Below are 26844 nucleotides of genomic sequence, written 5' to 3' on the forward strand. Positions count from 1 at the left end.
AAATTTTTTAAGTATTTCAATCGATTTAAAATATTTTTAAACAAAATGAAGATTTTCGAAGTTTTTTCAAAAAATAAGCTTTTGAAGAATTTTGAAAGATTTCAGGATAATAAATGATTTTTTATTTTGAAAAATTAATTTTAAAAGAATATTTCAAAATATTTCAAGTTTTCAAAAGAGAAACCGGAAGACTTAACGAAATATTTTCAAATATACAGATTTTTTAAAATAAAACATTACAATTATTTTAAAGGATATTTATAAGGGTTATAAATTCATGCACAATGTTTTTTTAATTTTAGGAAAATATTGAATTACTTTTTTTTCAATATTTGGAAGGTCTAGAAGTTTTGAAAAAAAATAAATAATAATAATAAAATTGAAAAAGATTTAAAAATCTTTCAATTTTGTTCATTTCAAAAATAATTTCAAACTTTAAATTTAGATTTTTGAAGATTTCGAAGAAAAAGTTTAAAAGATTTTTAAAAGTTTGAATGTTTTGAAGAAAATACAATTTTTTTAAGTATTTGGAATTTAAAAATAATTTTATTAAAAATTCGAATCATTTTAAAAGTTACTTAGGAATTTCAGGAGTTTTAGAGATTAAAAATATTTTAAAACTTGAAGACAATTTATAAAATCTTTTTAAATTCATTCCAAACTTCTTAAAGTATGTTTTGCACTGGCTCAAATTTTTCTTAATATTTGGTAAAATTCTGTAAAATAAAACAATTATCTTTAAAATGTTCTGATTTGTTTCGACACATCTGAAATCTTCATAAATCTTTTCGAATTTTCTCAAGAATCTTAGAAAAATTATATTTATGTAACTTAAAAAACTGGTTAACTTATTTCCTTCTTGACAGAGTTCAAAATCTAATTTTAGCTCTTATTTTTTATATTCAAAAACTCGTAACAAATAACTACATAGAACATTTATTTTGTATAAAAAATTATTTTTCCCTTCAAATCAAAAACCACAGATTAATAAAAATCAGATTATAAGGATTTTGTAACAAAATAACTGAATGCAACATTTTTGGGAATAAATTAAGATCTATATTAAACGTTTCGGATATTTTCCATGTAGCCCCTTACATTAACAGAAAAAAGTAAATGCAAAATATTTCGATTACGAAAATATGATTTTGGCAGAACTCCCTCGTCTTCGAGGCTACATGACACACAACACAGCTTCACATTCGTACAATAAGAGCTGATTTATAACTGCGCGTTTCTTCAGAAAAAAAAATTTTGAATTAAGAAGTGTTATAATTATCATAAACACTAGGGTGGTCCAAAAAAGCCTTTATTTTTTTGCCAAGTGCGTTTTCTATAAATAAAATGCTCATCTGATTTAAATAATCGCTGCTACTGGATTCATTTATAATTATAGGCATTTTTTTCTGTCAAAAATTAGGGATCATTTTGACACCCAAAGAAATTTGAAAACAAAAAATTGGACCACCCTAATAGACACGCACAATATTAATCGCCTAAAGTAAATGTTAAATTAGACTTTATATATTATCGTAGATCTGAAGGTAAATAATTTATATGCTATATAAACTATGACTTATTGCATTGTTACACCTCACTCAATACAATGACATTCATTCTGTTTTTACCATCAAATTATTTTGTAACGGAGCCTACAGTCTCGTAGAATAAGAAATTATTTTTCGTAATTTTTTTAGAGTAGACTGTAAATTCCGAGCAAGGACGATTACGACATAGAAAAATTGAGAGAATAGAAAAATTAATCGAAAATAAGTTAGGGGAAAACCTTCTCACAGTGGTCAGTCATTAATTAAGAGCAAAAATTTTTTAAAAAATATTTTAATTTATTAGCACGTATAGTGTCTTAACTATCAATTAACCCTCAAATGGTACACTGGTGCGAATTCGCACCGGCGTGTTTGAAAAGTTTGTAGCATTTGATCATAGACAGATGTACGGGATTTTTCCCACCTCGACAAATACGCCCGAACCCCAAGGTTTCAGACCCAAGTGCGAATCAGCACCTGTGTACCTTTTACGTGTGGTAAAGTGTTGCGAGCTGGAATTTCTAAATATTGTTCTTCAGTAAAGAAGTTTCGTTCGTTTGTTGAATGTAAGTATGTTTAAGTACATTTATTTGTTATTTATCGATTTTTCATGATAATTTCCAATAAATTTGGCAAAAATGTGATATTTTCCATCAAATGGATGGGAATGAAGTTGAATAGAGTGTAAAGTATCGAATGCCAAATATGTTCACATTCTCGGCATAAACAATATTTTTTTATGATTGTGTGTTCCTTCAACTGAAAATCCCGCAAAGTTTAATTAATTATAATAACATGCGAAGAAATGGCGAATTTTTTGCAAAAAAGTGATGTTTTAAAAACGCCGCTTTATTTATAACAAATTATCATGGGGAAAATTGATAATTATCGAAATTTCTACAGAATCATTAGATCCAGCAGGAAATTTCAGACAAAAAACATGTGTTTACCATTTTTCTAGCCTCAATCTTCTTTTTTATATTCAAAGTTGAAAATGAAAAAGCCAGAATCGCACTAGTGTACTTGTGAAAAATTAGTATTTTTAATTCATGATTATCTACTTTAGGAAGGTTTCCCCCAAATATCAGTATCAAAATCATGAAATGATCACCGAGATGTGATAATATATATATATATAATATTATGCTTTACGTTTATATAATGACTTTTGAAATCAACGATTTCTATCTTATATTATAATATTTATAATATTATTTTCATAATCTTTTATTTTAATACCTTTTGAAACATTAAATCTTTGTCATGGCTGCAACACTGTTTCTACTATAACGATTAATCGTTATTGAGATTCCAACAATATATCGATATCGACAATGCCTTATTAAGAGCTACCAGAGTTCTTATCCTAAAGTGTGCAGAGGAACTTTTTCTACAGTGGATAATGCTACAGTTGATAATCATTAATTAGGAGTACAAATTGAAGAAAAATCATTTTAATTTCAATTTATTATTTATTAATTGTCTCATGCAAATTAGTATTTTTAATTAACGATTATCCACTCTAGGTTTTATTATCCACTGTAGGAAGGTTGCCCTTAAGTATTTCTAAACTACGTTTTGAACGTACTTTCAGTGCGCGATAGATAAATGAAAATCAGGGTGGCCGCAAAACTTTGTTTTCAAAATTCCCTAATTTTTTCCTGACTATTTCCTCATTTTCTCTGACCATTTATATTCATAGACTAAATTCTAATTTTGCAAGGTTTTCAATATAGAGTCTATTAAAAATGGAATAAAATCATTTTTAATTTAAATTTATTATTCTCAGGTTTATAAAATGAAAAAAATTCCATTGATTTCAGTAAAATTGGGGTGGATTTGCAGGAATTTTAGGCAGTTGTTCTGAAAAAAATTAGGCATCTGAAAAAAAGTTTTCTATGATTTTGAGATTTAAAATACTAGTATCAGTCATTTCTTATAAAAGAAAAAACATTATCTTTATGAAAAAATGTAAAACTTACGAAAAATCATTATTTTAACGATATGTTTTGTAACTGAATTTTTTCTTACTTTCTAAATTAAACAAAAACTTTTTTTTAATTTTTAGAAATTATTTGAATTCAGGATGCATTATTAAGAATTTACCGTAAATTTCAAATCCATTTTAAATTAATTGCAAAAAATATTTGAAAATCACTTCGGATATTTGAAACCCTACGAAATTCCTCAATACTCGTGAATAAATTGTTTGAAATTAAAAAAAAAATACTCTAAAACTTTTTAAATCCTTTGAAATTCCTTCGAATGATTAAAATATCGAAAAATTCATTGGAATCTTTTAAAATACAATAAAATATTTCAAATCTTATAAAAACTTTTGAAATCCCTTTCAATTTCGTGAAGCTTATACAAATTTTTGGAAATTTTCAAAAATACCCTTTAAAAAAATACTCTAATATTTTTTAAATTCCTACAAATTATTGAAATAAACGAAAAATTCCTTGGAATCTTTTAAAATACCATAAAATATTTCAAATCCTTTGAAATACTTTGAAATCCCTCTTAAATTTTTATAGATCTTGAAAATTCCTTGGGATTTTTAAAAATATAAAATGCTATGATCCTTGGAATTAAAAAAATACCCTAATTTTTTTGAAATTTCTTCAAATTATCGAAATACACGAAAAATTCCTTGAAATCTTTCGAAATACCATAAAATATTGCAACTCTATTAAAAACTTTTGAAACCCCTTCCTATTTTGTAAAGCTCATACAAATTTCTTGGAATTATAAAAAATACCCAAAATATTTCTAATCCTTTAAAATCTTTTAATATTCCTTGAAAATTTTTCGAACTCTTCCTTGGAGTTTTCAAAAATATCTCAAAATTTTTAAAATCTATTTAATCGCTTCAGCTGATAAAAGTATTCAAAATATCATAAGTTATTTCAAATATTTCAAAATGATTTGAAACCCCTCCAAATTTGTTAAAACTCTAGAAAATTCCTTGGTAAAATAAAAAATAAAAAATTTTTTTTTACAAATTCATTAAATTTTCTTTAAATGATTAAAATCAACTAAAAATTCCTTGGAATCTTTTCAAATTTCCTAAAATATTTTAAATCCTTTGAAATATTTTTAAATCCCTCTTAAATTTTTATAAAACTTGAAAATTCCTTGAAATTTTTTTTCAAATTATAAAATCTTTCAAATTCTTTAAAATCTTTGGAAATACCTGCAACTTTTTTGAAGCTTTTGACAATTCCACGGATTTTTTTAAAAAGTTATTTTTAATATTTTAAAATGATTTGAAACCCCTTCATAATTTTTAAACCACTAGAAAATTTCTTTGGAAATTAAAAAATTTTTCCAAATTCATTAAATTTCCTTTAAATTATTAAATCAACTAAAAATTCCTTGAAATATTTTCAAATATCTATTTTTATAGATTTTGAAAATTCCTTGGAATTTTTAAAAATATTTTAAAATCTTTTAAATTATTTTAAAACTTTGGAAATACTTTGGAAATATAAAATCATTTAGTTCCTTTGGAATCCTTTCAAAATATTGAAATATATTTAAAATTAAATAAGATATTCCAAATCCTTTAATAATTTTAAATCTTTTTCATTTATTCAAATATATTTCAAATATACTAAAATGAAAACTAAAATAAAAAAATTAAAATTAAACAAATTTCAAAAGATTTTAAAGGATTTGAATTCTTTAAAATCGTTTGAAATTTTTTTTAAGCTCTAGAAAAGTTCTTAGGAAATTTCAAGACACCCTCAAATGTAATCGTTTTAAATCACTTTAAATTATTGAAATAAACTGTTTCTAAGAATTCCAACGAGTTTTTAAAAATGCCCGCAAATATTTAAGAAAATTTAAAATCCCTTCAAATTATTAAAATTATAAATGCCTTGGGATTTTTAAAAATACCCTAAAGAAAATTCCTTGAAATTTAAAACAACCATAAAATCTTTTAAAGGAATTTCAAACCCCTTCGAAGTATTTATATAAACTGATAATTCTTTGTAATCTTTTTAAATATCTTAAAATTTTTTTAACGTTTTAAAACATTTCAATTTATTGAAATATATTTCAAATATACTTAAATATTACGAATCCTTTAAAATCCTTTAAAATCTTTTGAAATTTTTTAAAGCTCTAGAGAAATTTCTTGAAAATTTAAACACACCCTAAAATTTTAGGATTCTTTGGATTACCTTCAAATTTTTTAAATATATTTAAAATTTTTCAGTCGTCCCATTATTTTTGAGAATTTAAACAATCAGTGATTAATGCAATAATGATTTTTAAAAATTATTTTTACCGTCTAAAATTTCAAAAATTATTGCTTGAATTTCAAATGAAATAATTATAAATAAAATAATTTAAAAAAAATCAGTATTGTATTTATAATCAATAAAACATATTTATAAAAAATTCTAATTGTTTAAATTCGGGAATTTCAAAATTCGGATATTTTATAATTCGTCAATTTTATGTCGGGAATTTTCCAATTCGGGAATTTTATTATTTGAGAAATTTTATTATTCGCCAATTTTCCAATTCGGTATTTTTATGTTTTGGCAATTTTATTACTCGTGAATGTTTCAATAAGGTATTTTTATTTTTCGGCAATTCTTTATTTTGAAATTTTCTAATTCGGGAATTTTATAGTGAAGAGAATTTTATTTTTCGGGATTTTTCAGTCGTCCCATTATTGTTGAGAATTTAAACAATCAGTGATTAATGTAATAATGATTTTTTAAAATTATTTTTACCGTCTAAAATTTCAAAAATTATTGCTTGAATTTCAAATAAAATAATTTTTTAAAAAATCAGTATTGTATTTATAATCAATAAAACATATTTATAAAAAATTCTAATTGTTTAAATTCGGGAATTTCAACATTCTGATATTTTATAATTCGTCAATTTTGTGTCGGGAATTTCATTATGCGGGAATTTTCCAATTCGGGAATTTTAGTATTCGAGAAATTTTATTATTCACCAATTTTCCAATTCGGTATTTTTATTTTTTGGCAATTTTATTACTCGAAATTTTTCAATTAGATATTTTTATTTTTCGGCAATTTTATTATTCGCGAATTTTTTAATTCGGGAATTTTACAGTGTAGGGAATTTTATTTTTCGGGATTTTCAGTCTCCCATTTTATTGCGTGTATTGTTGAGAATTTAAACAATCAGTGATTAATGCAATAAATATTTTTAAAAATTATTTTTAATGTTTAAATTTTAAAAATTATTGCTTGAATTAAAAATAACAGTAAATTTAAATAAAATAATTTAAAAAAAATTATTACTGTATTCATAATCAATAAAACATAATAATAAAAAACTTTAATTATTTAAATTCGGGAATTTTCCAATTCGGATATTTTATCATTCGTCAATTTCCTGTCGGGAATTTCCCAATTCGGTATATTTATTTTTTGGCAATTTTATTATTCGCGATTTTTAATTTTTAGGAATTTTCCAATTCTCTATTTTTATTTTTCGGCAATTTTATGATTCGGAAATTTTCTAATTCGAGAAGTTTACCGTGACGGGAATTTTATTTTTCGGGATTTTTCAGTCGTCCCAACATTTCAAACGAAATAAAAAAATTCAATAGTCGCTCTATTTTTTTATTTCCCTGACATTTGCTTTTTTTTTGTCAAAATCCCTAATTTTTCATGATTTCCAGGTTTTCCCCGAAGACCTGCGGCCACCCTGAAAATATAAATTTTTTTTTCAGTTTTCATTTTTTAGAAAACTTTCACCTTTCAAGAAAAGGGAAAAAAAGATTCAAAAAATGAATTGTTTGGCCGCACACGAAGTCTCATGGATATTGTATATTGTATATTGTATATTTGATTCCGGTTCGAAGAAGTCTTGTTTTCCTTTTCATTTTGCAATGAATAATTTTATTTAATTTTTTTATTTTCTGAATTAGAGTAAATGTTATTCAGGACGAGGTGTCGTGTTCAGCGTAGTAACGTGTCCACCGTTAACTTAAATGTAAATAGAAAAAGTTGTATTCCCTAAATCGAAAATATTAAACACATTCGAAGACGAAATGCGAGTAAAGCTTCTTAAATAAAACTTTGCGCTCACCTTAACTAAAACTCTGCGCTCCGCGGGCAATTTTCAAATGCGACACGTCGAATCTTTTTATTTCAATTTTATATCCTTAGAATCTTATCCCATGAAAAATAAATTTCTCTGGAAATAAATCTCTCATTTTTCGATTCGACCTCTCGCCTTCAACTTCCTGTACACAATTCTTACAACAAAAAACCTATCTCTATTCGAACGTCTCGTCTCATTTCACCGAAACTTGGCGTCAACTCGAATCTTTGGTGGTAAAGATCATCCAGCTGTGCGAGAAATTTTTCCAGTATGAGAGTTTCTAATTTTTCCCGAGAATATGCTCAGGAAAAGGCAATTTTAAATAGTTTTTTTTTGTTTAAAATTATTTTTTGCAGAAAAACATACTCTCGAGAAAAGGCAGAAACTCCGTCGCACAGTGGGACAAAACTGGATCTTTTTTTTTAGTAAAGTAGAGGTCACAATTCTTATCCGGTTTTGATTTTCTTTTTTAAATTTATTAATTTATTAAATCTGGAAGAGAATAATTTTTTTTTTATAAAAAAACTAACAAAATAAATGCATGTGCAGTAAAGAAATATAAATAATTAATTTTCAAATTTGATATTTGAGTTATCTAGGAAACGAAAAGGCTATAAATGAATAATTTCTATTTTTATAAACAAATATTCTAAATCCTAAATCTAAATTCTAAAATATTTATTTTCCGAAATTACTGCAATACGTCATTAATATTTTAGGTCGTCTTAAGAAATTCTATAATATCAAACATATTTTTATGAATAAATTATTCATAAATACAAAATTCTCAAATTGTCACATAAAAAAAAAAAGATTTTTTCACGTTTACAGAACGATACGCTATGTAACTTTGAAAGCTTTAAACTAAATATTATTTTTTCCGAGTCTGTTAATATTGCATCGTTTATTTTTAAATTTAAAATTTTAAATAGAGTTTATGAATGCTTGAAAATTTTTTTATTAACAGTTGATTAATTATTTTCATTAATGAAGGATAAAACTTTTCATAATGTCATTAAAGCTTTATAAACTGTTTAAGGCTCATGAATGAATAATAATTCTAAGTAAAGTGTTTCAAATTAAAATTTTTACAATTTTAAAAATATTTTAAAACTGAAAATTTTATAATGAAAATTTACTAAAATTTTTAATAAAAATTGTATAATTAAAGAGTTTCAAATTTAATTTAATTTGAATTCATTTAATAAATTTCAATATAATAAATTTAATTTACTTTTCATTTAATTTTAATTAACATTTAATTTAATAATTGCCAAATTTTAATGAAACTTTGTAATCGTTCAATTTTGATTCTGTCTTATTTGCAATTATTAAATTAAAAATTTTTGTCAAATAATTCAAATTTAAGAGCTCTGAATTTAAAATTTTAAGCATTTTAATTTTGAAAATTCAGTTGATAATTATTACTACTGACATTACTTAAGAAAGTTAAAAAATGAAAAATTTTTTCAATTTTAATATCTTTCAGTTTGAAAGTGAAGAAAAAAATAACTTTATAATTTGAATATTGTCTCATTTTTGAGACTTTGAAATCTAATTTATTAAATTTCGAAAACCGCTGCTACATTTTCCAAATTAACAAAAAAATTTCATTTATAACTAATAAAGCCAGGCCTTTTCCAACTAAAAAAATGAATTATGTAATTTTTTATTCTTTGAATTCCAATTTATTTAATTTAAAAAACTCTTCCTGTCCGTTCCAACTCAAAAAATATTAATTTTATTTATAAACAAACAAGATAAACTTTTTTAAACTAAAATGAATTGTCTAATTTTTTAGACCAGAACTTTTCCAAATAAAAAAATATATTGCTTAATATTTTAGACCCTGAATTTTAATTTATTTAATTTGGAAAAATGATTTTTGCCTCTTCCAACTCAAAAAACGTGAATTTCTTTTATTTTGATCACGAAAGGCCTTTTTCAACTAAAAAAATAGATTGTTTCATATTTTAGATTATGAATTTTAATTTATTTAATTTTGAAAAATTGTTCTTGCCTGTTCCAACTCAAAAAATGTGAATTTATTTTACAAATAATCATGCCAGGTCTTTTCCAACTTAAAAAATGGATTGCTTAATTTAAAAAAAATTTTAATTCAAACTTATTTAATTTTAAAAACTGTTTTTGCATAAGAAAAAATGCTTTCTTCACAAAAATCACTGCAACTTGTAATGAAAATTTTACCTAACGACGAAAAACGGCATAAATAAATGAAATACATAAAATAATTATAAAAATTTTTAGTATTTGTTTCTAAAATTTGTTCATAACAATACAAATAATTTATTTATAAATTTTTCATTTAAGATTCTCAAATTTGTGTAAATATACACATAATTTGTTCGTAACAATTAGGTTAATTCAAAAAATCATTAATGATCTTCTTCTAGTGTATATGCATTAATTCTGATCGACTCTCACTTATTTTTCCAAATAAAAAACATGATTTCATTGAAAATACCTTTTTTTGACTTTCCTTCTTTGCACAGTTTTAGGTTGAAAACAAAAAAATATATTCAACCAGCCAAGAGGGATCACTATCTAATTTATATAAAAATCCAGTTTTCTCCCATTGTGTGACGCGACCTTTTATTTTTATTTTTATTTAAATATTTTCAAGAAATTGAATCAATTCCTGGGCAACTCTTAAGTCGCAGGAGATAAATATTTAATTTTTTGCTTGTTTCTTTTGTTTTTTGTTTTTCAGGTCCCAGTCAGTCTTTCTAATCCTCGACTCGAGTCTTTATTTAAATTCCTCGAGACTACTTGTTCCACGTTTTTCTTCTGCGAATGTTAAACTTTTCTTTGGAGTGTGAGGTACTGAAAAAACTCGTTCTCGGTCAATAATCCACTTTGTTGCCATTGTTAGTCAGTTTTTGCTCGTACCATCTCCTCCATCCTCGCTTAATTCTCAAAAGAGGATTGATTTTTCTCGAGAGGAGGACAAGACAGTAAATTCCTGTCCTCGGATCTTGGCACGAAAAATTAAAGTCGAGGAGAGCACGAAGATTTTACAGTTTGTACAGTGCTACGACACGTATGGGTTGCGGTAAATTTTGGCACACAAAAATAAGAACAAGTTTAGGCTTTGTATCTCTCCGAAGAGCCGATTGCGCAGCAAAGAATCAGGGAGAAAATCAGACCCAAAAATTCCAAAACTCCAACTCCAATTGCCACACCGAGGATTATTATTCCTTGCGATTTGAGAGCCTCCACCAGTTTGTCCATACAGCCCTGAAATATACCAATCAAAATTATTTTACAATCAACTCATGATTATCGACTGTAGGTTGTTTTATCTACAGTCTGCAATAATTTTATCAATGTTTTAATATTATTCGTTTCTATACTGCTTTTAATATAATAATTCCCATGATAATTTCCTGTAATCACGAGAAAAAATTACAGGACCATAGTAATTTCTCTATAATAATTTCCTGTAATTGCAAGAAAATTGTAAGAAAATAATTATAGGCTTATACTGATTTTCTTACAATAATTTCCTATAATCGCGAAAAAATATTAAGGAAATCATTATATGATTATATGGAGTTTCCTATAATCGCGAAAAAAATGTTAGAAAAATCATTGTAGTTTTATACTGATTTTCTCATAATAATCCCTATAATAATTTTCTATAATGGCGAGAAAATGTATAGGAAACTCATTATAGACTTATACTATTTTCTGATAATTCCTTTAATAATTTCCTATAATCGCAAAAAATCGATAGGAAATTATTGTCAACTTATACTGACTTTCTTATAATAATTCTTATAATAATTTCCTACAATCGCGTGAAAATAATAGGAAAATCATTATAGTCCTCTCGCCTATACTGACTTTCCGTTAATAAATCATATAATAATATTCTATAATCGCGAAAATCTATAGGATAATCAATACGAGCTTATACTGATTTTCCTATAATAGCAACAAATTTATAGGAAAATCATTATTGATTTATACTGATTTTTTTATTATAATTCCTATGACAATGTCCTATAATCGTGAGAAAATGATAGGAAAATCAATTACAGGCCTCCGGTTATACTAATTTTTCTTCAATTAATTCCTACAATATTTTTTTATAATCGCGAAAAAATTAAAGGGAAATTATTCTAGGCTTATTCTTATTTTCTAAAAATAATTATAATAATCATTTCCTATAATCGCGGGAAAATAATAGAAAAAACATTATATGTCTCTGGTCTATACTCACTTTCCTTTAATAATTCATATAATAATTTTCTTTAATCGCGAAAAAACTATAGGAAAATTATTATAGGCTTATACTGATTTTCTTATAATGCTCCTTATAATAATTCCTATAATAATTTCCTATAATAGCGAAAAAATAATAGGAAAATCAGATATGCTTATACGGATTTTCTTATTATAACTACTATAATAATTTCCTATAACATCAAAAAAATTATAGGGAAATCATTATAGGTTTATACTGATTTTCTTGTAAAATATCATTTAATAATTTCTTAAAATTGCGAGAAGATGATGGAACATACATTATAGACCTCTGGTCTATACTGGTTTTCCTTCGATAATTCCTATAATAATTTCCTATAATCGCGAAAAAATAATAGGAAAATCATGATATAAATATACTGATTTTCATAATATAGTTACTATAATAACTTCCTATAAATAGGAAATAAATTAGGTTTATACTGATTTTTTATAATAATTCCTATAATTCCTAAAATAGCGAAACAATAATAAAAAAATCATGATATGCCTATACGGATTTTCTTATAATAATTCCTAAATAATTTCCTAAAATTGTGAAAAAATAATAGGAAAATCATGATATGCTTATAAGGATTTTCTTATTATAATTACTATAATAATTTCCTGTAATAGCAAAAAAATTATAGGAAAATCATTACAGGTTTATACTGATTTTCTTGTAAAACTTCCTATATAAATTTCCTAAAATCGCGAAAAAATAATGCGACATACATTATAGAACTCTGGTCTATACTGATTTTTCTTTAATAATTCCTATAATTATTTTCCTATAATAGAAAAAAAAATTAGAGGAAAGTCATTATAGGTTTATACTGATTTTCTTTTAAAAATTCCTATAATTCATATAATCACGAAAAAATAATTTAAAAAATCATGATATGCCTATACGGATTTTCTTAGTATAATCAATATAATAATGTCCTATAATAGCAAAAAATATATAGTTTTATACTGACTATCCTATAATAATGCCTATAACAATTTCCCATAATCGCGAAAAAATATATAGGAAAATTATTATAGGCTCATACTGTTTTCCTTATAATAATTTCCTATAATCGCGAAGAAATAATAGGAAAATCATTATAGATTTATATTGATTTTCTTATAATAATTCCTATAATAGAGAAAAAATAATAGAAAAATCATAATTTGCCTATACGCATTTTCTTATAATAATTCCTAAATAATTTCCTATAATCGTGAAAAAATAATAGGAAAATCATTATATGATTATACGGGTTTTCTTATAATAATTACTATAATAATTTCCTATAATATCAAAAAAATTAGAGGAAAATCATTATAGGTTTATACTTGTTTTCCTAGAATAATGTCTACAATAATTTCCTATAATATCAAAAGAATTATAGAAAATTCATTACAGGTTTAAAATTATTTTCTTATAATGATTAATGTAATTCCTACAATAGCGAAAAAATAACTACAAAAATCGTTATACGCCTACACGGATTTTCTTTTAATAATTCCTATAATAATTACCTATAATCGCGAAAAAATGATAGAAAAATCATGATATGCCTGTACCGATTTTCTTATTATAATTACTATAATAATTTCCTATAATAGCAAAAAAATTATAGGAAAATCATAATGGGTTTATACTCATTTTCTCATAATAATTCCTATAATTTCTATAATCGCGAAAAAATAATAGAAAAATCATGATTTGCCTATACATATTTTCTTCTAATAATTCCTAAATAATTTCCTATAATCGTGAAAAAATAATAGGAAAATCATTATATGCTTATACGGGTTTTCTTATCATAATTACTATAATAATTTCCTATAATATCAAAAAATTAGAGGATAATCATTATAGGTTTATACTTGTTTTCCTAGAAGAATTCCTACAATATTTTCCTACAATATCAAAAAAATTATTGGAAAATCATAATAGGTTTATACTGATTTTCTTATAATAATTCCTATAATTTCTATAATCGCGAAAAAATAATAGAAAAATCATGATTTGCCTATACAGATTTTCTTCTAATAATTCCTAAATAATTTCCTATAATCGTGAAAAAATAATAGGAAAATCATTATATGCTTATACGGGTTTTCTTATCATAATTACTATAATAATTTCCTATAATATCAAAAAATTAGAGGATAATCATTATAGGTTTATACTTGTTTTCCTAGAATAATTCCTACAATATTTTCCTATAATATCAAAAAAATTATTGGAAAATCATAATAGGTTTATACTGATTTTCTTATAATAATTCCTATAATTTCTATAATCACGAAAAAATAAATTAAAAATCATTATATGCCTATGCAGATTTGCTTATTATAATTACAATAATAATTTCCTATAATCGTGGAAAAATAATAGAAAAATCATTATATACTTCTGCTCTATACTCACTTTCATTTAATAATTCCTATAATAATTTCCTATATTCGTGAAAAAATAATAGGAAAATCATTACAGGTTATACTGATTTTCTTGTAAAAATTCCTATAATAATTTTCTAAAATCAGGAGAAAATAATGAGACATACATTATAGACCTCTGGTCTATGCTGATTTTCCTTCAATAATTCCTCTAATAATTTCCTATAACCGCGAAAATTATAATAGGAAAATCATTATATGCCTATACTGATTTTCTTATAATAATGACTATAATATTTTCAAATAATATTAAAGAAAATGAAAGGAAAAGCTTAGTAGGTTTATACTCATTTCCTTATAATAATTCCTATAATAATTTCCTATAATAATTTCTTATAATGGTAAGAAACATATAGGAAAATCATAATAGGCCTATCATAATTTCTTATAATCACGAAAAATCGATAAGAAAATAACCAAATGTTTATACTGATTTTTCTATAATAATTTCCTATAATTGCGAGGAAATGCAAGGCAAATAATTATAGGCCTACACTGATTTTCTTATAATAATTTCTCTAATATTGTCGTATAATCGCAAGAAAATTATAGGAAAATCATTATAGGCCTATATTGATTTTCTTGTAATAATTCCTATTATAATTTCCTAGAACTAAGAAATTTGTTACTTGTTTTAATTAAATAATACTAAAATAATACCCTTAATAATTTCCTATAATCGCGAAAAAATGGTTTAAAAAAGCATTACATGTCTCTATTCTATACTGAATTTCATTTCATCATTTTTACCATAATTTTTATAGAATCGCGAAAAAATGATAGAAATATTACTGAAGGCTTGTACTAATTTTTCGAAATTAATTCCTATGAAATTATTATAGGAAAATCAATGTAGGGATATAATGATTTTCTTATTATTTATTTAAAGAAAGTCCGTATAGACTTATAATAATTTTCATATAATTTTTTCGCATTTATAGGAAATTATCATAGAAATTATTAGAGGAAAATCAGTTTAGGCCAGAAGCCTATAATGACTTTTCTTATAATTTTCTCGAGATTATGAGAAATTATTAAAGGAATTACAGGGTAGCCGTTTTAATTAAAGAAAAAAATTCCCGATCATTTCCCGGTTTTTCCTGGTCCACAAACATTTTTCGCGGCCAATGAAATTTAAAAAATCGAACTCTAAAACTAAACATTATTTCACTCGAAGTGATAAAAACGGAGCTGCAAATTAAAGTATTTAAAGTAGAACTCTTCTTAAATTAAAAGTTATTCTTACTTTAAATAAATTAAAAATCCTTAAAATATTTCAAAATTTTATTTCAAAATCTTGAAACATTTACATCTTGTTCAACATTTTTTCACATTTTTAATCATTCAAAAACCTGTTTAGAACATCTAAATATCGTTTAAAATTACTCGAATTTTTCCTGAAATTTTTTCTATAGATTTTTTTAAATCCCGCCGAATTGAAGAAATTTCCTTATAATCCTCCAAAATCATTTTTAATAATTTTTTCAATCTTTCTAAACCTTTTTAAATATTCTCTTCAATTTAATTTTTCAAATAAAAAATCATTTTCAATTTTTCTATAAAATGTTTTTAAATCTTCCTGAAGCCTTTCAAAATTCTTTAAAAACTTTAAAATTTTTTGTTCTACATGCTCCAAAATCTATGTTTGGTTTCAAATTAATTATTTGAGATCATTTCAAATGTTTAATTAATTTTGCATTTTTTCAAAACTTCTAAATATTTCTTCAACTTATTAGAATTTTTTTCTGAGAATAATAGGTGCGTAATTCTTATTTATACATCAAAATTCAATAATTTGACATATATATTAAATTTTTTTAAATAAAACGATTAAAATTGCAACGTTCAACGTTTAGTTTTGAATATTCAATTTATAATTACTGATTTTAAATAAACAGATAGATATTTTGAAATAATAATTAATTCAGGGTGGCCGTTTTAATCGACGAAATAAATTCCCGTTCATTTCCCGGTTTTTTCCCGGTTCACAAACATTTTTCACGGTCAATGAAATTTGAAAAATGGAACACTGAAGCTAAAAAATTTTCCACTTGAGGTAACAAGCACTCAGCTGCAAATGAAAACACTCAAAGTGGAACTGTTAAATTTTTAAAATTGAAATTTAAAAGTTTTTAATTAAAAAATTTTGTATTCAAAAGCTCAATGATTTACGCGTATAAAATTGAAGGTACTAACATTTTTCAATATAAAAAAGAGAAATCCACGTTATCATTTTCAATGCTCTAAATTAAAAAATCAATCAATGAACTTTAAAATTTTCAAAATTATATAATTTTACGGAATTTTAAGATAGAAAAATCAAATATTGAAAAATTTTAAAAATTTAAACTGAACACTTCTTAAATTAGAAATTCAATTATTTTCTTTCTAAATAGTTAAAACATCCTTGGAAGGCTTCAAAATTTTATTTCAAAATCTTGACAAATCTAGAAGTTGTTTTAAAATTGTTTAAAATTCAAAATTATTTTGGACATTTTTTCAGAACTTCTAAATATCTGTCAAAATTATTTGATTTTTTTCTACAATTTTCAGAAAATCCTGAAAATTTTAGAAAATCTCTTTGCAATTTGGATGTATAAATAAAGATTGAACATTTATTATTTGTAGGCGAAATTAGAGTAATTTAAAGAGATAGCCTAACATAAAACAAAATGTAGATTTTCATAGATTTTAAACAAAAAAATTAGATTCTTTCCAAGAATTGTGAAGGGCTTCAAAAGAATAAAAACATTTTCTTAAGATTCATGGGAAAATTAAAAATAATTTTTCTTTTTGAAAAATTATTTTAAGAGAATATTTAAAAAGTTTTGCAAAAATTTAAACAAAATTTTGAAAAAATATTCTAGAAGATTTTAAGAAAACTTTCTAAAATTTGCATGATAATTTTTTATCTTTTTAAAACTCCTAAATATCTTTTAAAATTACTCCAATTTTTTTTACAAATGTTCATTTGTAAATAATACATTAAAATTAAAAATTTCACTTATAAATTAAGCGTTTTTCAAATAAAACAATTGAAATTGTAACGTTCAAAGAGTAAAGGAGCTTCGAAATTTTAACGATTCCAGGTTTTCTATATCAAATAATTCAATTAAAGATTCTTTACTTTTAAATATTTGGTTTCAATTTAATTGTCTTAAATAAAAATTCAAATATTGCTAAATATGCAATAATTATTCTTTTTTTTTTTTAATTATAAATTTCAAATTAAATGGGTTAAAAATTGAATATTTTAGACTGAAACAATATTTTAAATTCAATCAAATCCTTTAATTAAGAATATATTATTATGAAGTTATTTTTAAGTTGAAAATAGTTGATAAACTTTCAGTCACGTTCACATTTGTTGAATGACTAAGACTTTTAAATTAAAACCGTTTAAGTTTTAACGTTAAAATCTGAACATTCTTAAATTTTTAACTGATTTAAAATCGTTTTGTCAAGTCGTTTTTTTTTCACTTTCTATTACTTAGAGTACAGATAAATGAAAAAGATGTATTTATTTATTAAATGAAAATGTTTTTTAATCAAAATTTTCAATATCAAAGGCTTTTATTTTTTATCTGTTCAAGCCTTTAAGAAAGTATTTAAAACATTCTTTAAATTAATATAGCGGCTACCCTGTAATTGCGCTTTTTCTTAATTAAACAATTTCAAATTGAATGGTTTAAAAATGGAATATTTTAGACTGAAATAATATTGGAAATTTAATAAAAGCCTTTGATTCTGAATATATTATTTTAAAGTTATTTTAAAATTGAATATAATTTATTTATTTCTAATCGGGTGTTTACATTTGTGTAACTGATAAGACTTTCCAATTAAAATAATTCAATTTTTGACATGAAAATCTTGAAATTCTAAAATTGTGAACTGATTCCAAATTGTCTTTCAAAAATCAATTATTATTCACTTTTCAAATCTTAAAATACAATTCAATTTTAAAAACCATTAATTAATTTATATTCAAAGTTTATAAACTAAAAATGTTTTTCATACCAAATCTTCGATTTGAAATGCTTCTAATTTTTAATTATTCACATTTTTTAAAACTGCATAACAAATTTTTTTTTTAATTAAAAATTTAACACTTAAAAATGAAGAATGTAAAATGGAAAATATTTAAAGTGGAATATTTTCCAATTACGCATTCAAAACTGAATGATATAATTGAAAAATATCACAATTTATCTCATTATTTAAAAAACGATTTAAATCAAAGATTATAGCAAATTATTATAGAAATTATTTGTAAAAAAAAATGACAGGAAAATTATTATGTGCCTATATTGATTTTCCTAAAATAATTTCCTATGTCGCGAAAAAATGGTAGGATTATCATTATATGAACCTATATTTATTTTCCTATAAAATGTGTTGAAAAGGTTGTTTTTTTCTCTAAAAAAAAAAGGGAACTTACATCCTGAAAAACTTCGGGACTGATTTGAGCGCCAAGACTGGTGAGAATTCCGCTACGACATCCCGAACTGCCTTTACTTTTGCAACAAGATTCTGGAATCTTGTAGGTTTTGGAATCAGCAGATACTGAAAAGCTCATGTGTTCGTTTGGATGGTCTCTGGAATATCTACTCGCAGCCCAATCTGAGGGTCCAGAAGCTCCACAGCAGGAGAAGCCATGTTGAACAGTGTCGACAATTGCAGTCCTATCTTCAAATTCAAGCTTGCCATATTCCTCCTGACAGGTGAAAACGGTAAATAGTGCATTTTTTATCTCAAGTTTCTTTCATTGGCGTAGTTTTACAGGCCGAAAAGCCCTCAAAACAGAGGAAATAGAATTAATTCTTTTCACTAAAATTGCTGCATTCAAAAAAGTTATTGAATGACAAATAGTTATTGAATCTTTAACATACACAAAATTAATTTTCACTTACTTTTACAGTATTTTACAACCAAATTGTTGGAATTTTACTTAAAAGAGACGAATTCTTAACAAAATAGTTGAATTTTAATCCCACAAATAGTAATGTTCAAACCAAAAAGACAAATTTTCTACAAGAGTTTAAGCAAAAAAAAAAGGAAACGAATTTTCCACAAAACAGTTGGATTTTCAACCCTGGAATATGAATTTTCTACAGAAATGTTATTTTCAACAAAATTGTTTTTAACTTTCAAAGCAAACAGACAATTGTTCTACAAAAAAGTTAAAATTTCAACCGAAAATATGAATTTGCAACAAAGTAGATGCATTTTTAACCAAAGTTGAATTTTTAATCAAAAAGTTGAATTGTTAACAAAAAAGGATAATTTGCGAATAAGAAAGATTAATTTTCAAGCAGTTGTATTTTTAAAAAGAAAAAGAAAAATCTTAAACTAAAGTGATGAATCTTCAATCAAAAAAAAAAAAAAATGAATTTTTTAACCAAACTGTTGAATTTTTAAGCCAAAAAGAAATTTGTTTACAAAAAAGTTAAGTCTTCAACCAAAATATTGAATTTTTAACCCAAGAAGACGAATTTTCAACTAATTTATTTGCATTTTTAACCATGAAGATTAGTTTTCAACAAAAAGTTCATTACTTGTTGTTTCAACAACAAAATATTTTAATTTTTCAAAAAAAAACCATTTGAATTAAAAAACACACGACTTTTCAAGAAAATAGAAGATTTTTCAACCACATTTTTACAATTGCAAGTCAAATAACGATTTTTCCACCAAACCATTTAAACTTTAGCCTGAAAATATGAATTTTCAACCAAAAATGCCATTTTTAATTAATCACGTCAATTTTAACAAAATAATTGACTTTTAAACCCAAAAATAGTTGAAATTTTAATTTAAAAAATTAATCTACAACAATAAAAAAACTAACTTTAAACCAAAGAGATGAATCTTCAACCAAAAAAATAACAATTATACCATTATTCTGAACCAAATTTGGTCGAATTTCCAAACACAACCAAATTCATTTTTAACTGAAATGATCAATTTTCATGCACAGATTTCCAACTAAAATTATGAACATTTTTATGAATTTTTGAACAATTGAACAATTGAATGAACAATTGAATGAACAATTGAAATGAAAATTATGAACAATTATGAAAAATTTATTCAGCCAAATAATGTACTTTTCTACCAAAAAACATTAAATTTCTACCTAAATAATTGAATCATCAATTGAAAAATGATTCTAACGAAATTGTTGAAATTTCAAGATGAAAAGACGAATTTTGTACCAAAAAGTTTAATTTCCAGGCCAAAAATAAAAATTTACAATAAGAAAGGTTATTTTCTATAAAATAGTGAAATTTTCAATAAAAAATATAAACTTTCAACCAAAATAATCAATTTTTTTGCAACGTAGTTCAACTTTCAACCAATTAGTTGAAATTAAAAAAATATGTATAACAAAGTAATCAAATTTTCAAATAAAAGAGATTATTTCTAAACCAGAAATATAATAGTAGACTCTTCAGTTAAAAGGAATTACCTTTAAACCGAAAAGACAAATTTTCAACAAAAGAATTAAATTTTTAGACCAAAAAGACCAACTCCAGCAAAAACTTAATTTTCAACCAAATATTTTTATTCTCTACTAAAATAGTTAATTTTTGCCCTAAAATGACCAGTTTTCAATAACAAAAAATAGATTTTTTACAAAATTGACGAATTTTCAACTAAATATTAAAACTTAAACCAAAAATATAATAATGGACTTTTCAATTAAAAAGAAATAACTTTCAATTAAAAATAGTCGGATGTTCTGATTGATCTCTATTAATTCAGTGCGCATTTAAACGGTTTTTGATCTACTAGTCTAGAAAAAATGTTTTTTATTCCTATTCGCAAAAAAACTTTCTCCATAACTCCGCTAGAGTTCGAACCCAGATCTTCAGATTGCCGGTTTAGCGTTCTTACCCACTGTGTTGCGAAGCAGAGAATCGGAAACAGAGCCAAATTGGTCATCTGAAGACCCGGGTTCGAATCCCATTTAGAGAGATACTTTTTCAAATAAAATATTCTAATAGCATATTTACCTTTACAGTTTCGGCGAATGATTTTCTAACCAGATCATCCAATCGTTCTCTATTAGTGTAGAGCCAAGCTCCGGCGGCAATTTGTGCAACAATTACAACCAAGAGCAAACTGAAGAAGGTGACGAGCATACATTGTGATTCCTTAAAGGCTCCACAACATCCCATGAAAGCCACAACTAGCATTAAAATTCCGGCACCCAGAAGAATATAGAGTCCTATGTTGAAATGATGTTCCTCTTCTGATAAGGACACCAGGAATGTTCGGTCTGTTAGCATCCATCCTGCCAAAACAACGGCGGCAAGCCCAACAGCCTGAAAAATAAATAATTCAATAAATTATCGTAGATAATCATAATCGTTTTATAATCAATAAAACGTAGCGTAAAATACAAATTTTCGAAATTTAAAGGCTCTGAGGTACTCCTTGACTTGAAGAAACAAGCCATGTTCGTTATCGAAATTCCAGATAAAAAAGTTTGTTTTTTTACTTCAAAGTTACAGATGGTATTAAAAAATGGTTTCAATGAAAGTTATAAATCTCTATGAAATAAATTGTTCTTGTCTTTCTTCCCTTAAAATCCTATTTGGGTAAGTTTTGTCTATTATCCAACATTTCACAAAAATCAATTGAAAAAAATCATAACGATTTTTTTATTCAATTTCAGATGAAAATTTTGTTGCAAAAGTAGTAAAAAAACTAGAAACACTTTTATGGAAAAACACAAATAAATACAATACATTGCGAGAAAAATTACAGGAAATTAAAATTTTTGTTATTATTTTAATGAATGTTGTATTTCTTGTAAAATATTATAAATACACTAAAGTACAATATACACAAATATACAACAACAAAAAAGGTACAAAATTCGTCCAACTAATATACAAAAGTTATAATTTCCTATAATTTGTCTTGTCATAAGATAAACTTCGAAATATAAAAAAATTCTTGTTTTGACATTAGATTCCAGGTAATTTCCTGGTTTATTGGATTTGACACATTTAAGGCCATTTCCAGGTTTTTCTAGGTTTACAGGTCAAATTCCCATTCTCAACATTTCCTTAAATTATTAATTTTCGTTCAATTTCCAATTTCAGTATTTCCGCAAAATATTTACTAAGAAAATAGTTTTTCTTATCACATATTTACGTGATAATTGGCAAAGGAAATCTTTAAAAAAAAAAATAATCACCCTTTTATTAGAGTAAACAAATATTTAGACTCAAAGCTTAATTATTTTTATTGTTTAAAAGTAGTTTAGGGCTAACAAGATAACATTCTTATTAAATAAATCTAGCCGTTTTTGAGTAGATCTTTTGAAAAAGATCCGTTATTGAAATTGAAACATTTAAACTCTTAAATGTTAAAATGTTTTCATTTGAAGTTATAAAAACTGAAAATCAAATAAAAATACTCAAAGAGAAAACATTTTTAATTTTGAAAATTAACGTTAACATTTTTTGTATTAAAACGCTTAATACATTACACATATGAAATGGAAACTTAAATTAAAAATTAAAAATTAAAGATTAAAAATTAAAAATTAAAGATTAAAAATTAAAAATTAAAAATTAAAAATTAAAGATTAAAAATTAAAAATTAAAAATGTAAATTTTTATAAGTTCCATAGTTCGAAGATTTAAAAATTTTAATTTCTAACTATCATATTAAATTCAAAAACAATAAAAGTTGAGAGATTATAATTTTTTTTAACTGAACATTTTTTATATTAGAACATAAATTAATTTCATTTTAAGTCTTAAAAAATTACAAATTGTTCAATTGTTATTGACTTAACAAAACCTGTGTTTCTTTTAAGAATGTTTTAAATATTTTTTTAAAACAAATTTTTTGAAATTAAAAAATGATTTAAAAATGTTCCCAGTTATCTTCAGAAAATTATTGAGTTATCCTTAAACCTTATAAAACTTCTAAAAATTTATGAAAATTATTCAAAATTTTTCTAAAATGATCTAAAAATCCTTTAAAGCTAAAACGATGCCTTCAAATCTTACAGATTCTCTTCAGATAATTTTGAAAAATATTCTCTTGAAATTAGTTCTTCAGAATAACAAATCATTTTCAATTATCTTCGAAAATCTTAATCAATTTTTTATCCTTTTAAAACTATTAAAATGCTCAAAAACCTTCTAAATTTGTTGTTTAAAACCTTAGAAATCTAAAAATAAATTTTAAATCCTTTCAGGCTTACAATTTTTTTCAGTCATCTCAGAAGAAAAGAGATGGAGTTTTGAATAAAATATCGTACATCACTCGCAGTGTTACACACGTATGAAATCCTATGAAATCCGAAATGAACTTATGAAATCAAATGTAATCAGAAAAGTTTCATATAATTTCAGACTGAATAGCCCCTCGTTTTGAAATTTGTTTCCAGGCCATGTCCAGGTTTTTCGAAATTTCTTGCGACTTAAAAATATCCAGGTTTTTTCAGATTTTTAAGGTTTTCAACAATATCCCCTCAAATTTTTAATTTTTATACCATTTTCAATTTTAGTATTTGCGCAAAATATTGGTTGAGAAAATAGTTTTTCTAATTACATAATTACATCATAATTAGTAACGGAATTCTTTAAAATCATACTTTCCAGGTTTTTCTGAAATTTCGTGAAAATATCTCCTCAAATATTTAATTTTTGTAACATTTTCAATTTCATTATTTCCGAAAAAATTTGGCCGAGAAAATAGTTTTTCTGATTACATAATTATATGATAATTAGTATCCAGTTCACTACTTAATCGACTATTTATTTAAAACTCAATTCACAAAGTAAATTTTTTAAATAAAACACATTAAAAAGCTCTGCATAAATATTATTCAGGTTTGAATTTTTCCGCCGTACCCTAAAAGTCGTACGCTTGCGCAATGCACACTTTAAGTTACAGTTAAAACCTTCAATTTAAATTGTGATATTTTATTAATTATATACATCACTTAGTAATTTGCCTAAGTAATTAAATTATAAATATAAATATTGTCCTTTATAAATTTGCAAGCTTGAGGTAAAAAAAAGAGAACAAGTAAATTATTCGCAAAAAATTGTAGCATTTGCAATTCGAAGAACTCAAATCATCGGTTGGTTAACGTGTCGGAACCTGTGTATTTCAGTGCATTTTTTCTTGCTTTCCGGTGTCAACAATGTTGCGTCCGCTCTATGAATTCGGGTCGAGAAGGGACAATTTTTGAAGGTTTTGAACGAAATTCGATTAAATTATAGGATTAAAAAAATAGCCGGTCAATAGTAAACAATAATTTTTGAAAATCAAAGTGAATTTGTAGTGATTTTCGCTGATCGGATTGAGAGGTTATGGACGTTCAATTTTACCACGTTCGTTTGAAAAAAAGCTTATTTTTTTCCATTTTTGCACGAAAAATTGATAAGATTTTGGATTCAGAGAGAAGAAAATCGACAGTGAATGTCTTTAAGATATTCTGGTGTGTTTTGTGTATGTTGTGTTTCTGTTTCCTCGTCATGACCTTCGGAGTTATTTTTCCTTCAATCAGACGATTTGTTGTTGACGTTTTGTGGCGGGAACGTCCAGGATGAAACACTCAGTATTTCTAGAATTGCGTTCGTTGGATTTTTTTTATCACATTCTGTGGACTGGATTGTATTTTTTTATTCTTAAAGGATAATAAGCGTAAGTTTAAGCAGGATATTTTATATATTTGGGAAAAAATATCAACATTGAGATGTATGCCAAAATCTGTGGAAGACTTCCTGATTTGTTACTTTTGTCTTGAAAGTATAAAAATATTCGAAAAATCCACTATTGTATTTTTGGTTCAGAAATTATCACTTTTGGGTGAAAATTCCATTATTTTGTTGAAAATTCAACTATTTTTTTCGAAAATTCAATTTTTTTAGTCAAAAATTTGTTTTTTGGATTGAAAATGTATCTTTTGGTAAAACTATCTTTTTTGGTGAAATTTAATTCTTTTTAATTTACAAGTCTATTACTGTAGGTTTGGTTTCAGAATTAATTTCGTGTGTTTAAAAAATCCACTGTTTGATTGAAGATTAAACTTTTTTATTGAAAATTCTTTTTTTTTTTTGTTTGTTGAAAATTAATGTTTGAACGCAAAATTTAACTATTCTATTTTTGGTTAAGAATCTATTGTTTTCAGTTGAAAATTCAACTATTAAATTTTTCATGAAGTATCAAACTTTTTTAGTTAAGAAATCAATTACAAACTTGGTTTAGTTTTTAGTTGAAAATTATACAATTTGGTTGAAAATTCGTCCTTTTTGGTAGAAAATGAATCTTTTTGATTAAAAATTTAACTGCTTCATTTAAAGTTAAACTAATTTAAAAAAAAATTAATGTATTAGTTTAAGATCCATAAAATTGACCTATTTTGTCAAAGAGGCATCTATTTTGGTCGAAAATATAACTTTTTTTCTTGCAAAATTCGTCCTTCTGGATTAAAAATTCACCTTTCGGTAAAAATTCCCTATTTTTTGTTGAAAAATAATTTCTTTGAAATTAAAGTCTCACTACTATTATACTTTTGGTTCAGAATTAATCTCTTTATGTCCTATGGTGAAAAATTCTACTATTTATTCGAAAATTAAACTAGTTTCTTGAAAATTTGTTGTTTTTTGTTGTTAAAAATGTACTCTTTAACTGAAAATTTAACTATCGAATTATTAATAATTGTAATGATGTAAATGTTAAAAATATAAGTAATTTTATTAATAATTAATTCGTCATTTTTTATTGAAAAATAATCTTTTTGATTAAAAAATGAAACATTCTGTTAAAAATTCGTCTTTTTTATAGAAAATTAATCTTCTTCATTGAAAATTGAACTACTTTCGCAAAATTTGGAAGACTTTATTAGAAATTTATTTTATTAGTCTTATTTTTATTAGTCTTTATTAGTTCAACTCTTCGGTTAAAAATGTAATTATTTGTTAAAAATTAGTTTGTTTTTTGGTTAGAAATAAATGTTTTCGACTGCAAATTTAAGTTTTTTTTTACTCGCTGAAAATTTAATTTTTTTAGTATAAAATTCCGCTATTTTTGGTTGAAAATTTAATTTTTTTTTTGTTTGAAAATTCTTCTATTTTAGATCAAAATAGAACTTTTTGAATACAACATTTATCTGTTTTGATTGACGATCCAATTATTTTCTTGAAAATTCCAATATTCTAATAGTTGGTTTTAGATTGCACTTTTTTGTTAAAAATGTAACTGTTTTTCTGTAGGAAATTTGTTTCGTTTGGTTTAAAACTTCAAATATTTGGTTCGAAATAAATGTTTTCGACTGCAAATTTAAGTTGTTTTTTTTTCTCGCTAAAAATTGAATTTTTTTAAGAATAATATTCCGCTATTTTTGGTTGAAAATTTAATTTTGTTTGAAAATTCTTATTATTGAGTTAAAAATGCAAATTTTTTCTAGAACATTTTCCTTTTTGTGTTGAAA

The 26844-nt window shown here is 24.3% G+C and overlaps 2 protein-coding genes across 3 annotated transcripts in view; one reads left to right on the plus strand and one right to left on the minus strand.

The window, feature by feature from the left end:
- Nucleotides 1-9975: 9975 nt before the first annotated feature.
- Nucleotides 9976-26844, minus strand: part of LOC117174932 (CD9 antigen-like) — a 64314-nt gene continuing 47445 nt past the window's right edge. Inside the window, exons 2-4 of the mRNA XM_033364391.1 lie at nucleotides 21392-21703; nucleotides 18814-19089; nucleotides 9976-10907 (exon numbers count right to left, since the gene is read on the minus strand). Of these exons, the coding sequence (XP_033220282.1) occupies nucleotides 10755-10907; nucleotides 18814-19089; nucleotides 21392-21703 (741 nt within the window). The 3' untranslated portion in view covers nucleotides 9976-10754. The remainder of the gene's footprint in view (nucleotides 10908-18813; nucleotides 19090-21391; nucleotides 21704-26844) is intronic.
- Nucleotides 24485-26844, plus strand: part of LOC117174929 — an 85550-nt gene continuing 83190 nt past the window's right edge. For both annotated transcript variants that reach the window (XM_033364386.1, XM_033364385.1), the window contains exon 1: nucleotides 24485-25055. The gene's annotated coding sequence lies outside the window, so the exon portion shown is untranslated. The remainder of the gene's footprint in view (nucleotides 25056-26844) is intronic.

This window comes from Belonocnema kinseyi, chromosome 6 (assembly GCF_010883055.1).
Source record: "Belonocnema kinseyi isolate 2016_QV_RU_SX_M_011 chromosome 6, B_treatae_v1, whole genome shotgun sequence".
NCBI classification, from domain to species: Eukaryota; Metazoa; Arthropoda; class Insecta; order Hymenoptera; family Cynipidae; genus Belonocnema; species Belonocnema kinseyi.